The 15,390-nt window shown below is 42.1% G+C and overlaps 2 protein-coding genes across 2 annotated transcripts; one reads left to right on the top strand and one right to left on the bottom strand.

Moving 5' to 3' along the window:
* The first annotated feature begins 1,500 nt into the window (after positions 1-1,500).
* LOC149280557 (acyl-CoA-binding protein homolog) lies at positions 1,501-4,943 on the top strand. The gene is made up of 4 exons (XM_089500387.1): positions 1,501-1,512; positions 3,968-4,085; positions 4,700-4,762; positions 4,870-4,943. The coding sequence occupies exons 1-4, from the start codon at positions 1,501-1,503 to the stop codon at positions 4,941-4,943; spliced, it is 267 nt and encodes an 88-aa protein (XP_089356513.1).
* Positions 4,944-6,243: 1,300 nt separating this feature from the next.
* Positions 6,244-10,921, bottom strand: OLAH (oleoyl-ACP hydrolase). The gene is made up of 6 exons (XM_089500375.1): positions 10,792-10,921; positions 8,794-8,932; positions 8,273-8,372; positions 7,800-7,969; positions 6,713-6,795; positions 6,244-6,386 (listed from the first exon to the last, which is right to left on the bottom strand). Exons 1-6 carry the CDS (start codon positions 10,919-10,921, stop codon positions 6,244-6,246), a joined length of 765 nt encoding a protein of 254 aa, XP_089356501.1.
* Positions 10,922-15,390: the final 4,469 nt, after the last annotated feature.

A 15,390-nucleotide genomic window follows, 5' to 3' on the forward strand; every position in this document is an offset into this window, starting at 1 on the left:
AGCTCACCTTTCCCAGTCCCTCTCCTGCAATACTTTTACTAGTCTGGCCGGTCTATCCCTAATAACGGCACGTTTACCTTTTGTGTAATACAACCCAACTCCCTCTAGATTGTAAGCTCCTTTGAGCAGGGCCCTCCTCACTTGTTGTCTCTGTAAGTCAAATTGTTATGTTACATACTACTCGTTATGTCCTGTCCACCCATTGTACAGCGCTATGGAATTTGATGGCACTATATAAAACAATAAATAATAATAATATGAGGAGCAATGATCTTGGATTCACGATAAACATGCCTGGGAACTTCTGGGCTCTGGCTACCCTTGGGGGACCGGCCCCTGACATTGCAGGAAATGCCCCCATTTAAAGGATGGGTTCTCCAGGTATGGTGATAAATCCTGTCCTGTCTATGGGGTGCATTTTACGTCTCATAACACAAATATTCAGACTAGATCAACATTACATCCTTATGGAAATGTTTTACATGATATGATAAGGCTGGATTGGCCATATACCTATTAATATTATTTATATAGAGAGCCATCATATACTGCAGCGCTGTACAAATAGGATTAACAAGCAGTGCCTCACACAACAATTTGATCTTCCAGAAATAAAAGGCTTTCAGGGCTCTGAATAAAGTATTTCCTGTTTTTCAAAGTCATGGTTTAAGATAGATGATATGATGTCATGTTCACAGCTCAGAATAATGAGGTCATGATATGTAACTGTGCTGATCACATTTAAAGGGGAGCTGGGGGCGTGGCAACCCTAGCAGATATAACCCACTTGTCATTGTGAATCTATTTCCCTTCTCTCTGTCCTCACAACATTTACCCGAACCATCAACAACCAGAAACCTAACTTTAAGGTTGGGATGACTGAATGGGGAGGAATAAGGATTGGCTGCCCCCGTGGTAGGCACGTGTGATGGGTCTCTGAAATAAATGTCTGTTTATTAACCTTTTATCCGCCATTACATAGTGCATAGAAGAGTTTGTGAATGTCACAGTATGATGAATACAGCAAAGTCATTGGCCATCGCCTGAGCTCTGGGTTTAAGTGACCCGATGCTTGTAACCAGCTACGCCAACCTCCTTGCTAACATGTATTACCCAGGCGGACCTGTGCGTCAGTACACTAAGACCCAGTCTATCTAAACTGCATGTTAATATGCATCATACTAGAAACGGCTGAGTGAATGTACTGGTTATATAGACGCCCATCGGTTTATTTTCCTCCTGAATATAAATCTTATCATGGATCTTCCCGGATTGTATCCGACCAGCAGCGATACGGTTACACCTTCATCCCCTTCATCTTTCGGAGCGCTACAATAAATGACGTAATTACACGAGAGATTGGCAGCCAATCAGCATCACTCTCTTGGGGGTGTACCACTGACCCTTATAAATAAGGGGCGGCTCAGCCCCCAGCTTAAGTTGCGCCCGTCCGCCTACCGTCTCTTTTGCACCTGCTGAGCTGTGACGCCCGCACTTGCCATGTCTCCCCAGGTACATGCACCGTGTGATCGGGAGGGTACGGGGGCCTGCGTGGGACACACTAGGCGAGGGGCGACCTGTGCGCAACTATATTACTGCAGGCGGTGGGACTTCTTTGTTATACACTGGGACCATTTCAAGCTTTTGGCGGTGTAAGGGTTAATGGGTCCTCAATCCTTGTGTGTATGGAGTAATTGTCCGTAGTTTGGACCTGTATGGAGATATATATATGTATATATATATGTGTGTGTGTATGGTTTTCACTTAATTCAGAAACCTTGAGCTGCCTGGTTGCAGATTCTCATTTATTCAGCAAAAAATGTTTTGTTTTCCTTCATCAGATCATAAATACAGAGAAATGCAGTCATTGCTGTGGCAGGAAGGGTTAATGTCATTAAATTGTTAATACACATGCAAGATGCTCACTGGGCGATGTAACGTTTCATGTACTTCTCAGTGAACCCAAGGACCAGGTAGCCTGGGGGGTCGTAGAATTATAATCGGATTCGGTTTTAAATGCGCGGTGATTGCTATTACTCTGGGTCTGGGGTGCTGCAGCGGCGTGGGGTCCGCTCCGCCGTCCGCTCTAACCGTTTGGGGATTGGGGCAGCATTTCTGTGTTTTGGGGGTTCCTCTGGTTTATTATATTCTGAGAGTTTTATCAAAGTCTGATCCTAAACTCTGGATCCTGAAGTCTCCTCTCCGAATGTTCTTTATTCCTCCTTCCGTGTCCCCGGCTGCCATGAAAGCTATGCTGGGTGTGCAGAGTCTACAAGCTTGCAGGCGATGCACATCCCGGTCCTCCGAGGCCCGCATGGTGCAAATTAACTCTGATGCTGAGTAATTTGCGTATAATTTGGAGTCCCGTGGAGCGAATCGCACGTTCAGTGAACTTTTCTGGCTTTTGCTTGTTTAGATTTTGTGATTTATTTTTATATTACAGGAATAAAAGTAGCGTTGGGGTGGCCACCATAACTTGCTGCACAAATGTGTGGCTTTCAGAGCTTACTTCTCCTGTATCCCGACGGGTTACGTTTATCTCCAATCGGCGGGGTAAGCCGATGGCTGCAGGTCACCCGTTCACCAAGATCATTTTGGAGGAACGTCGTGGCGTTTTACTGACTGCGTGGGCCGGCGGATCTGTAGCCTATACCAGCCGCACTGCCCTCTTAAATATAATGACTTCTCCAGATACATGCTTTGGGCCACACAGCTTGCCGAGAACAGAGGCCGTTGTACCTTATTAATCCGGCTAAATCCTCGGAAGGACTGTGCCGTAGAAAAGTTTGCCCCATAGCAACATACCTACACCTGGCTGTTACTAAAGTTACCTGGGAGGCTGAATCGCCATCGTTCCAGTGTGCGGTTAGCGATCGATGGTTAAGGTTGATCAAGTCTGTCTTTTTAGCGAGGTTAACACTCTGGAATGATCTTAAACATGTAACTTATTTTCTGAGACCTCTATGGATATTACCGACAGCCATAAATATTGTTACCGGTCAGTCTCCTGGAGGCAGCACAGATGTCCTCAGTGTTGATGGACACTTACCCAACGCACCAAAGCAATGGGGTCTTCTTCTGAATGCAGAATCCAATCCGGTTACTACCTGCCATGGAGTGTTGTCTTTAACTTAACGTGTATCCAGGTGGAATAGTCTTCGCGGCAGCGTTAATGAGCTCAGGGACTCGCTGGTGTCTGTCATCATGACTGATCCACCTGCGCTCAGGAGGACCATTTCCAACAATGACTGTCTTTAGGAAGCAGATGCTGAGAATGCTGCTTGGTCCAGCGGTATAAATGCAAAATACATTTTTTTTTTTTTTTTTTTATTGGGCAAACTTTTAATTTTGAGGACGGGCTTAGAGAATCTATTTGAAAACTAAAGTTAATCTGCGTAGGTCTATCCTATAAGCTAAATGTCCAATATTGACCTCATCGTTATAGCACCATCATATTCCACAGGTGTAACCACAATACTTATATTGTGCATTTAGTGCCCCCCCGCCACCACTCAGGATGTCCTGTCTTGTTAGCCGGAAATGTTCTTCTCCATCCTGAATATATTAAGACTTGAGTGACCTGCAGACATCACCTTAACGTATGAATTGTGGGAATATATCCAACAACGATGGAGATGGAGAGGGTGATATATTTGATATATGGGTTCATATAGTAACAAGCTAGACCTATTCCATTCCGAACTGTCGGTTGTATATAGTTTCTGAAGCCCGTCTACCAATGATCATAATTAATATTTTTTTTTTTTATTATTTTTTTTACCGCTTTGATTTGACCTAATCCATCTTTATTTATTTTTTTCATTAATTCAATTTGATAGAAACACTCATTTATAGTGAAAATTTAAATTCCAGAGTCGACTCTGCAGAAAATCTGTTAACCAAGAAAACTAAAAGTCCATCCAACGTGTGAAACTATTTTAATCAAATACATTTTTACTTTTAACAGGCTGATTTTGACAAAGCTGCAGAAGACGTCAAGAAGTTGAAAACAAAACCAACTGACGATGAACTGAAGGAGCTATATGGCCTTTATAAGCAGTCAACAGTGGGGGACATAAACATAGGTATATATTTTACTATCTGATTAACTAAATGCTAAATGGAATTCTCTCGGGGGCTTATTCACTAAAGCAAAGGGTTGTGATTTGTATCTTACTGGGTTATGCATTATAATGGGTCATCCCCAGTTAATAATTCTGAAAGAATGGCTGAGCTGGCCCTGCATAATGTGTAGTTTAATCAGTAAGGTGGCAAGAAACCTTATTGATCTACATATGGCTTCTACAGGTCTATTCCAGTCTGTATTAACTTGTATTCATTTTTTTTATTTTTTTTTTATTTTTATTTTTTTTTAGCCAATTGTTAGTTTTAATTTCCCTATTATAACTACATGATCTTAATAAAATGTAAAGTTGGGCTAAAATATGGTGATGGCAAGATTTCCCCTTCACAATCCACGTAGCCTTCCTTCTCGATCACTGACGATTACTTACTAGCTTCGTTGGTAACCGTCGGTCTTTCATCTCAATATAAACCAACTCCTGCTCCATGGTGTTTAGGAATAATGAATTACTGGGCATAGACCTTGAACACGTTCTCATCTTGAAAATTATTTTTAAATGTATAGCAATAGTTCTGGCGCCTTTTTATATTTATTGTATTTATTTTAATGATTCAGAGTGCCCTGGGATGCTAGACCTGAAAGGCAAAGCCAAATGGGAAGCATGGAATTCAAAAAAAGGTAATTAGGTTATTTTTTCCTTCATAGGTTTGGCATGACGACGTTAAAATACTTTTTTTTTTTTTTTTTTTTATTTTTTTTAAGCATGGTATATTTTCTCTTGCTAGGTTTGTCAAAAGAAGATGCAATGAATGCCTACGTTTCTAAAGCAAACGAGCTGATTGAGAAGTACGGAATGTAACGTGCACGGATAAATCACGAGTGTGGGAACAGATAGACGCATGGAAAGCATTTCTCTTATAACTGTAGAAAACCTAAAGCTGGTTAACTTAGACTTGAATGGCCCTGTGGTTCTGTACAGACCTCAGCTCTCCGCACTGACGTATTAAACGGTTTTACAATTTACCATGGCGTTTTAGTCTTTATTTAAGAAGAATGGATATCATGACATTAGCGTCTGTGACAGCCATCGTCACAGCTTTAACAGGCACACCTTGTCCCTTTTTTGAATGCGGTACCAATTGTATTTTCCTTGTCTCCTAGAATAGGATTAGAGCCATCTGACCCAGCTAGAGTCTTCTCCTTCCTGTAATACCTTAAACCTTACCTGTACTTGGTCCTGTCTTATTTTCAGGATAGCCGTATACCTTTTTACAACGCATGTTTAAATTGCCCTACCCTGCTGCCACTCCTGTTGGAAGTCATCAGGCCTTCTTCATCGTATTTAAGTCTCTATAAAGAACAAAGTGCTTTCAATGTTTGGTTTTTACTACCTTCTTGACTGGTGTCCTGGGCCAGTTGCTGTACTGATCTAGCGTAGTAGATGTCCTCCCTGTTTCCCATCCTCCAGGACAGCGGTCCCCTTATCGGTTATTCCCTGTCTGGCGAACAAACCTAGCTGGTGAACATCAAAATTCCAAGATTGACCAGAAAACTGTATTAGATAAGTTAGACGGAATAAAACAAAAGAAAAGCTTGTGAAATGTTTAATATATATTAAAATGTTAAGCAAACATTGGTTATAACTACAGTACCAGATTCCACAGCTGTCCTGGGCCAGTCCCAGAACTAGTGTTCTCTACATGAGAAAAGGACGTGGAGCTCTCGCAGCTCATTAAAACCACCACCCTTTTTGGAGATATTTCATTTAAAAGCAAGGGATTGTTTTGAGAACAATATAAAAACATGTTAGAAAGCAATGAATTTTCTGTCCTAGTGTGACAGATCTGATTTAAAACTTAGCAAAGCTTCTGCACTCGTTCTCCGCTAGATGTCATCACCTCTGCCCATAACCAGAGGGCACATATATACCGTAATACAATATACAGTATGTTAATACTACATGGATCAAATTACAAGCAAAGACAGGTTCTTCTGGTTTTAAAAGAATACAGGTTTTGTTCCAATGTCAAAAAAAATTGTCTTTAAAGCCAATTCAGGCATATGAGGACATGACCGATGATGTCATAGCATGCACATAGCTCAGCAAACAAACTATTCCCAGGTATCTTTTACATCACTCCTTTTTTATACAGCGTGATTCACAAATAGCTCATGTCAGCAGTTTCTAGATACTTCGAGACATATTTCACAAGCTGATTTTGATTGTCTGGATCCTTCAAATAAAAATGACCGCCTGGAAGCTTATGAATATTGAAATCTCCACTGGTAAGGTCCTTCCATGCTATTAAAAAAAAAAATAAAAAGGTTAGATTGGGGACAAAATGTAACTAACCAAACTAACTTAAATTAGGTTCTGCCTAGGATGACAAATCCTTGCACTCGGCACACCTGTATGCATGTAACTGATCATCCACGGCTGCTGTTGTATCCAAGTCGTTTCCAGGCATTCCAACAAGCTCATACATGTATGTAATAAGGTTAGAATATGAAATATCCACATGACCAAGATTCAGGTTGCATCCAACCCAGCGGTGGATAATATAAAGTCTTTAGAGTGGGGTACGGGAATGGGTTCCATTGAAGGAGAAAACAGCACTGATGCCTTACCCTCTAAATCATGTGGAGCGTCTGATGCACCATCAAAGCACGTTATTCCACAGGACAAGACGTGGGCTGCAGGCTTTTCATAGCTATAGAGAGAAAATAGAAAGCTCTAACTTGTATCGGCACCGCATTATACAGAAACTCAACGCTGCTTCTTGTCTGAGAGGCAGGTGAAATCATGCGCTACCCAGTACATCTATATATATACGGTGCAAGCCTATGCACCAAAGATGGGCTTCCAGGCAAACCTTTGTTATTGTGCCCTCTCTGCCTCTAGCTTAATTTTTATTTTCTGTAAGCTAGAATACATTATATTCATACATTAAAAAACCCAATACTGGACATAAAATAACACCTAGTGTTTATATAGCGCCTTTCAGAGCAAAATGGAATCAGCTCGGAATCAACCTTTTCTTAAACATTAGGAAAGTTGTTATGCGGGAAAGCAGAATATACAGGACAGGGATCCAACATGGTCCGAGGAACATGGATTTTCTAATTCTCATTAACCAGATCTATGTACAAATGAATTTTTCTCTGGTACACCAGTTTGCCTGTGTGGTGAGGCTAATAACATCCTTGATGACCCAGTGCAAAATTTCTATAGTTCTATACATCTGCTGGGAACCCAATATAACGCTTCCACCCAACCAATGCTGTTGAGGTGCAAGTTTACATTAATGTGAACCCAAAGCAGAAGAACAAACCACATTTCTCTATGTTAATCGTACCGACAAATACAGCACAGCGAAATACAGTGAAAGAGGCTTACTCTTATTGTCTATGGGCACTCCATTATGTAAACTCAAAGTGAAGAGTCTTCAAGGATCCTTTAAAACGTCCGTACTTAAAAATATCCACGTTTGGCCCCAGATGACTCAGAAGAACAACTGTTTGCTTGGCCTGAGTTCAAGCTCTCTTCTTCCCCATTAACTAGAAACCCAAAACCTTGGCCTCATTTATTGACTGTGAGTAGTTTATACCAAAAGACTAAAGCTATAAAACAACAAGGAGAGAAGACTGCAAACTGTTGCCGTATTGATTAGACTTAATGATTGATTGATGTAAACTTAATTTAAGGGGCACTTACACAAAAGATTCGACCACTCGGAGATCGGCCTTCAGAGGTGGGACAAACAGCTGAACGGCATCTTTGTGCTGCAGGATTTCAAGAGGAGTTCCCCCTGCTACCGACATCCACCGGAGAAACTCCTCGTCACTCAGCCCTGACCTTTTGGGCACAGAGTATCGGGATTTGGACTGCAATATACACGTAAAGCATTCTGTAAAAATAATGTTACGGTCTTGAGTGAGGAGCAGGGCTCTACTCTCAGTAATCAATGGGAATTCTAGAGTAGCCAGAGTACAGCTCATAGACGGCTAATAAGACTCTGGCTTCCATGCTCATGATCTAAATATACAACCCTGCTGATACTTAAATCTGGTGGAAAGTGGATAATTATATATTATGAAGGATTGGAATCATTTTGTAAAAGAAGAATGTATTCTACACGCCATTGTGTGGGAACAGAATAATTCAGTTTTGTGGTATTTATGACTCACATGGGGTGCCGACGTCCCAGACACGAAGAGGTGGACGGGTTCCAAACCGTAGGTCTCTTTCAGTCGTGCTGCAGCGGCAAAGCTGGTATAGGACCCAAAGCTATAGAGCAGATAAAACATGAGTTCACATTGTCTATACTTATGCTTAGCCTCAGGTCCAACCCGGGTCTGTGTACATCATTGCCTGAATATACAATACACAACAGAATAAACAATGAGAAGCAGCCAGACAATACCAGATGCGGCGACTCTGATGACCATCTGGCTAATGATCTGCCGCATGACATTGTTTTCCTTTTGACAATCGGAACAATAATGCTTTCTTCCTGCATTAAGGAATTAGTGTGCTACACACAAATTAAAGTACATTTTAATATTTCTTTAAAAAGGGTGGCTGTAATGATGCAAAAATGGCTTCTTAGAAGTCCTAATATCATATGATATTTAAGACAGTTTTTCATAATCTTGTAACAGGCAGCATCTGCAAATGAAACGTGCGCTTTACAAAAAATGTAAATTACCTGTGGCCAAAAAATGCAAAAGACTTCTCCCGAAGCTGTGGAAGCAAAGCATGGGTAACCTCCTCAACAATTTGGTCCATGTTCTCGGCAAAGTGTTCTTGAGCACGGGACTCTCTTCCAGGAAGCCTTACTGAATATACTACGAACATATATTAAATAAGTTCAAAAATATATATAAGTACACATACTGAAAAATGGTGCGCCATGAAAAGGGGCTGAAAGAGCTGGATGTGCCCAGAATTCAAAATTACCTTAAAGACCCCCTGGAAAATATGAATATTTGTGAAAATTAGTTTTGAATAGATTATGTGAAGTGGCCACCTGGATCAATTTACTGGTCGATTCGCTTATCAGGAGGGCCTGGCCATACACGGCCCCTGTATTATATGCATAGGATTCCACGCACTTTATAAAGCAGCTCTTCTCGGTGTTCGTTTTATAAAAAAGGGGAGAAATAATAACCATGAGGTCAAAATCTCTCAATATTTGTTAACAATACACACCTGTTCTTATAGAAAATATATTTTACTCGTCGTACGTACCGCAGTCCGCTGGACATTCAGCATTGTGAACGCAGACATTACCTTAAGCTGTTGCCATTAGCTGCAAATGGTGCCACAAAGAAACGCCATTGTTTCCGACACCAGGATCCGCTCTGTAGGCCTTTCAGTGTGAAACAGAGGGCTATTTATCCTCAAGAAAAATTGGATGTGACTCGCACATGAATGCCGGGTACAGAATGCAGACTCTATTAGCGCGCATTGTTTCCAATGCTAATATTACGCCTGAGAGCCGGAGTCATTCCGCTCCCCCAGCAGCGTGCACTTTGGAAAGCCTCTCTTCCTTTTCTTCCCCTCGAATAGTTTCTGCGGGCGCAGACCCAATTTGGATTCTGATATAAAAGTAACTAAGGCAATTACCTCACCGAGAAACCAGAAGCTCTGTCTTTTATCCAAATAGTCTGCATTGGATTATTTTGTCGACAGGAATAAAATTATAGCGAATCGCATTGTATTTAATGAGACCGGGTAATAGGCCGTGAATATTATTCGAAATCCTCTGAGCTTTATATTAAGGGTAATGACTTTATTTCAATATCTCATAAGAATGTGTGCCAAAATAAAGGACTTTATAAATCTGCGAATAAATTGTATCCAAGAATTTTAAGAAATAGCAAAACAAAAGTATCCAAGTGAATTATCTACTGATACGTTTAGAAGGTCCTAGATCAGCTTTGGTCTGTATCCACGTCACGGGATCAGGGCTGCAAGTCGAATAATTTGCAGAGATCATAGATTTTGTTTTCTTGTAGCTCACGTTTCTGAGATCAACTCCGCATAGAACGCAATCTGAACGCGTCTGAGACCCTAATGTGCTGCTCATGCCTGGGAACTTCCCACGGCGGGCTACCCTGAGCTCTCTCTCTTCTGCGGGATTGGCTTTGTGAAGTGGCAGGGTTAGCCCCAGAAACCTTTAGCGGGAGTGGAGTGGGAGAGAAGTGCGAGGTGAGTCGGCCGTGGCCAAACGCCGCTCCTCTGCCCAGTAAAAGAAGAAACTGACCCGGAGACACAAACCCGCTCCTCCAGAAGAGGGAGAGCTCGGGAGAGCTCCTGGTAGCCGACCCTGTTGAGTTTCCAGGTTTGCTTATATGTATACCATGCGAATGTATCTTAACTTCCTTTTCTCCGGATCTGAATGATCTGGGACCTGGTGTTAAATTGCTTCAGGTATTCTTTGTAGGATTGGTGAGAAGATTGATAACAGGACAGTATATTGATCAGAGAATGCCGGCCCTGCCACCGGCTGCCACTGATCTCAGCCTCCATGAAGGCAATTTTTATACTAAATATCTCCAAAACAACTGCACTCCTAGCCAAGTAATAAAACTATTTCCTTATGCTAAAAACCGTGATGTGGCAGTTTCCACCCTAAAACGATAGAGCACTTAGCTTTGTCCATACAGAGTAGTACATTTTGAATAATTAAAGCTGTACGAACCTTCTACTGACTCGTCGAATAATCTGCCCCACTGGGCAAAGTATATGGATCCTCCTCCGGCCCACGGGAAGCAGATTAATCTTGTGGTAGCATGAGGCTTCTTATACATACAGTTTATCAGTTTGTCCATCCCTTAAAAAATAAACACAAAACTATTATATGAACAGACCCCACACCGTTAATATCAATTTAGCTCCCTTTTTCTCCTTATTCACTCAAAGTTACACTGAACTGATTAACCCATGCTTGGCGTGGTTAAAAAGATAACTACCGTATTTGCTCGATTATAAGACGACCCTGATTATAAGACGACCCCCCAAAATCTGAATATTAATTTATGAAAAAAAGTAAAAGCCTGAATATAAGACGACCCTATAGGAAAAAAGTTTTACCAGTGAATGTTAACTCATGTAAACTATGTGAACAATTGTTTGTTAATAAAAGCTATGATTGAGAAAAAATATTTTGTTTTTATTTCCTTTTTTTCAACCTGCCCCCCCAGTTATGCACATCTGCCCCCAGGCTTGCCACTCTGTGTGTTGTTAAATAATATACAGAAAGAAAGGTTGGAATACAGCACTCAGAGTGAGATGGTGCACGAGCCAGGGCACCACCAAGTCCTTCAATAAATCCAAAATAAAGAAGCAGAGGCTCAGCACTCAAATGATAAGGTGAGTTTATTTCACGCACGCCTGCGTGAAATAAACTCACCTTATCATTTGAGTGCTGAGCCTCTGCTTCTTTATTTTGGATTTTGTTGTTAAATAATGACACGTCACGGTTTCCATGAAGAATAAAATCATTTAATTTCATTAACACATTTGACGAGTTGCTACATAGAATCTGCTTGACTGGGCCAGTAAAGGATCAGCTCATTCAGAAAGCCCCCAGATACCCTCATTCCCTAATACGTGGCAACCCCCCCCACGACAAAACTAATTGTTATCATTGGCAGAAGGGATGCAAATAGGTTTTTGCATCGCAAATTATCCAGAGACAGTGAAATCCATAACAGATTTCAAAGTAGATACAATGAGAATGAAACTATAGGACTGACTCTATGCAGCGGCACAATATGTGGACCCAGCGGCGTAACACGAGATCCCAGGGCCCCCTGCAGGCTGTGTTGTGGGGCCCCCAGGCATGTTTGTTCCTATATTGGATCTAAATACTATGAAGCAAAGGAATGCAGTTTTGTTCAAAATACGAGCCAAGCACCTTGGGTTTGCTCCATAGACACAAAGACATGGCATGGATGGCCATTTAGGGAGGCCCCCCGAGGACGATCCCCGAGGACAATTCTGCATGCTGGAGGACTGTGCAGCTTAAACACATCAAATGTACATCTGCCCCGGCATAACATTACTGCCTACACACAATGCATGACACTGCGCACAACGCATGACACCGCGCACAGACAGCATCAGACACACACGGCCCTAACGCCGCTAAACGAGCTCCAAACACCCCAGGACTGAAGGGGTGGAGCTGAAAGTAGGTGGGGTTCCAATGTGCCAAATAACCCCACCTCTTCCTTAGACTCCACCCTCTTTGTGCCCCTGGACATCTGGTAAGTATGCATGAGCTCTGTCGGTGTCCTTTTAGAACACAAACTCAAGGACTCCGGGGCGGAAGGTCCTCTCCTATAACTCACACCGGGGGTGCCATTATAGGGTGTCTGATGAGTTGTGTTAAGGACGCTTTATGGTTTCCCTGAGCTGGGAACAGGTCACTTTCCGAGACCACCCCAGGCGGATCTTCAGCTTGCACAGTAACTGCTCCATCATTAACCCCTTAAGGACAGGGGTGTTTTTTTTTTGTACCCTTCATGACCAAGGACGCCTTTAACATTTTTGCGGTGTTCGTTATAAGCTAAAATTTTCTTCGTTTACTGAACACACACACAAGTTATACATTGCTTTTTCTCCAGAACAAGAAGGGCTTTCTTTAGATACCATTTTTTGATCATATCATCTGTCTTATAAAAATATAGCGATTTATTTTTTTTTAAAAACTGCTAAATAGAATCCACTATTTGCCCCGAGTTTAGAAATACCCAATATTTTTATGGGGTCTTTTTTTTGCAAGTTATAGGGCAATATACAACCCAACCAACACATGCATTGGTGCTGTTAATTGGTTTTATTGTATGATGTGATTTCTGTCGCACCTCTTTTTAGTTACAATTGGAGAGTTGCCTTGACCACGATTTGTAACATATTGTCTTCTCTGTATAATGGGTTTTTACCAGTAATGCATACATATAATAAGTAGTAAGCAGCACTAGTAACACTTCTGGTTAACCATTCCAGTGCTGGGTCAAACCGTCATCTGGCTCTGAAAGGGTTAAGCATCACCTCCATACAATACTCCCGCCTGCCAGCTGTTCTCTCCAGAAGAGTCCAGATTCTGCCAATGATCTCTGCTGTACCCCTCCTGGCATTTAAATGTCACAACAAAACAGATCCCACCTGTGCACGCTGCTTCCGCTTCCGCTGTATATGGGGTTGGGCTTCAGTAGGAGGGGGACCCGTGTGCTTTGGACCCAAAATGACATAATTCGGTGACAGACATTTTCCAGCGAGCAGCCCCCTAGTGGGGAAGCGAGTTGCGAGCACATTTAAATAAAGCTTGCTTTCTCGCAACAAATACGTCCGCCACAGAAGCTAGGTTCTGTTTCGTTTTTTTGATAGCATGTCATGCGGAGCTCTAATAGTCTGCCCTCCGAACTGTAACCAATCCCTGTTGTGCTGTCATATCGTTAACACTCCAGTGGGCAGGGAATGTGTGACAGGTTCCAGCCCTTCGCTCTGTCGAAAAGATTGTCCCTCGTGCCACCCCGTAGTGTTGGCTATCAGCAGGCAGCAGCGTATCTAGGGCAGAGGTGGTGTTTTCTGGTGCCGTTTGCGCTGCAAGCGGAGTGACGGCGGTAAAATGCAGTGCGTGACAGAGACAGATAACCGGCATCCTTTGCCCTGAGCTGCAAAGAATCCGCATTCTTCAAGCCGATCTAGTGGGCAGATCACCGGCGGGGCAGCTGGGCAGTAAGGGGCATTTCGCTCTGCTTGGTTCGTATAACTCCTCGTATTTATTTATATATATATATATATATATATATATATATATATATATATATATATATATATATATTTGTAATGTTCAGCCCCAGTGTAATCCCTGGTTAATTATCCAATAAACGCACGAGAACAAGCTTCTTACACTGTACGAATCCCACTGATGCCCTATCCGTGTAGCTAGTAACGGGGCAAGCACTCCTGTGTGTAGTAAAGTTGCCTCTTTTTGTTAGCGGGTCCATCTAGCCCCCCTCATTATTCCTGATGTTAAGGGATCGCTGGTCAGGAGCCATAACCCGGTCCCATGAATGCTTTAATCCCCATGCTGGGTGTGCATCCCTGGCTTTGCTCCATTTGGCTTGTGAGTGCAGCTCCATTATTATTGTGATTTAATTCAGAAAGCCCCCAGGCAAACACAGCAACATCCTCATGCCAGCGATCATGTGATCAGTAATTTCAGGATTCGAATATTAAACGACTTTTGTCTGTTTTTTTTGGGCATTAGCTGCCACCTGCTCTGTCCCGTGTTCTTAATGTATACATTTACACTTAATGAAAGTTAAAGGGACACTCCAGCCATCAAATGCACTTTAATGGATACGCTAGTTGTGCGATCCCTTTAAATGTTCTTGTTAGTTTTGTAAATGTGTTGGGAGAGGGTTCTGTAGTGTACCCTGATATGTATTTGCATAAAAGCCCTGCAGAAAACATGTTCATCTGAGCACGCCTACGTGCACCCGATGTACTGGCCTCCTGGCAGCGCTGGTTCTGGGAATGCTGCAGGTGGAGAGCGGTTCAGATCCGAATGCACATGCGTGGAAAGAGCTTCCATTGATTTTTAGTCTGAACACTTTTCTGCCACTGATTGACCGCTTCAAGGAGCCAATCAGTGTCAAGAATAGCCAGACCATGGAGATCTTTGGAAGAACGCACTCACTGCTTTAATACACAATAATGTGTGATATGTGTGGGGGTTCCCTGCAGTTGAAGACAGTATATTAAAATGTACTTAATGCGTTAATATGCATTCTTTGTTGAAGAGACTGCTTGGAATATTAGGCAGCCTCTTACAATTTGCATTCGTAGTCCAAATTATTTTCTCAAATACTATACGCAAAGAGAGATTTTGATGATAAAAAACCCAATATATAATATATGTAATGGCTTGGCCGTTACCTGAGCTGTGATGAGTGTCGCGCACGTTCTTACTTTGTAATTGCGGTATTATAAGCGATTGTTTCATTCAAGAAACAAGAAATAATTGACTGCCTTATTTTTTAGCGTTACTATTGTCATGCAGAATGCCTATGTTCAATAAGGGGCAGTAAGGGTTAAAAAAGGCATCTTGCTTGAATACCAGAAAATGTAACTTTTTCTTAGGCCATAAATGTTATCTGGAAACCTGGCCAGACCCCATCATAAAATCAGTGGGGCGAACAGGTAGGCATAGGATGTTTGGTACCTGCACATTTGTAATAATATGGGGGATGCAACCATCCCAGGCTTATTAATGTGCATTTTACCA

Source organism: Sceloporus occidentalis, unplaced genomic scaffold (assembly GCF_023333645.1).
Source record: "Sceloporus occidentalis isolate IW3139 unplaced genomic scaffold, rSceOcc1.0.p SCAF_154, whole genome shotgun sequence".
NCBI lineage: Eukaryota > Metazoa > Chordata > Lepidosauria > Squamata > Phrynosomatidae > Sceloporus > Sceloporus occidentalis.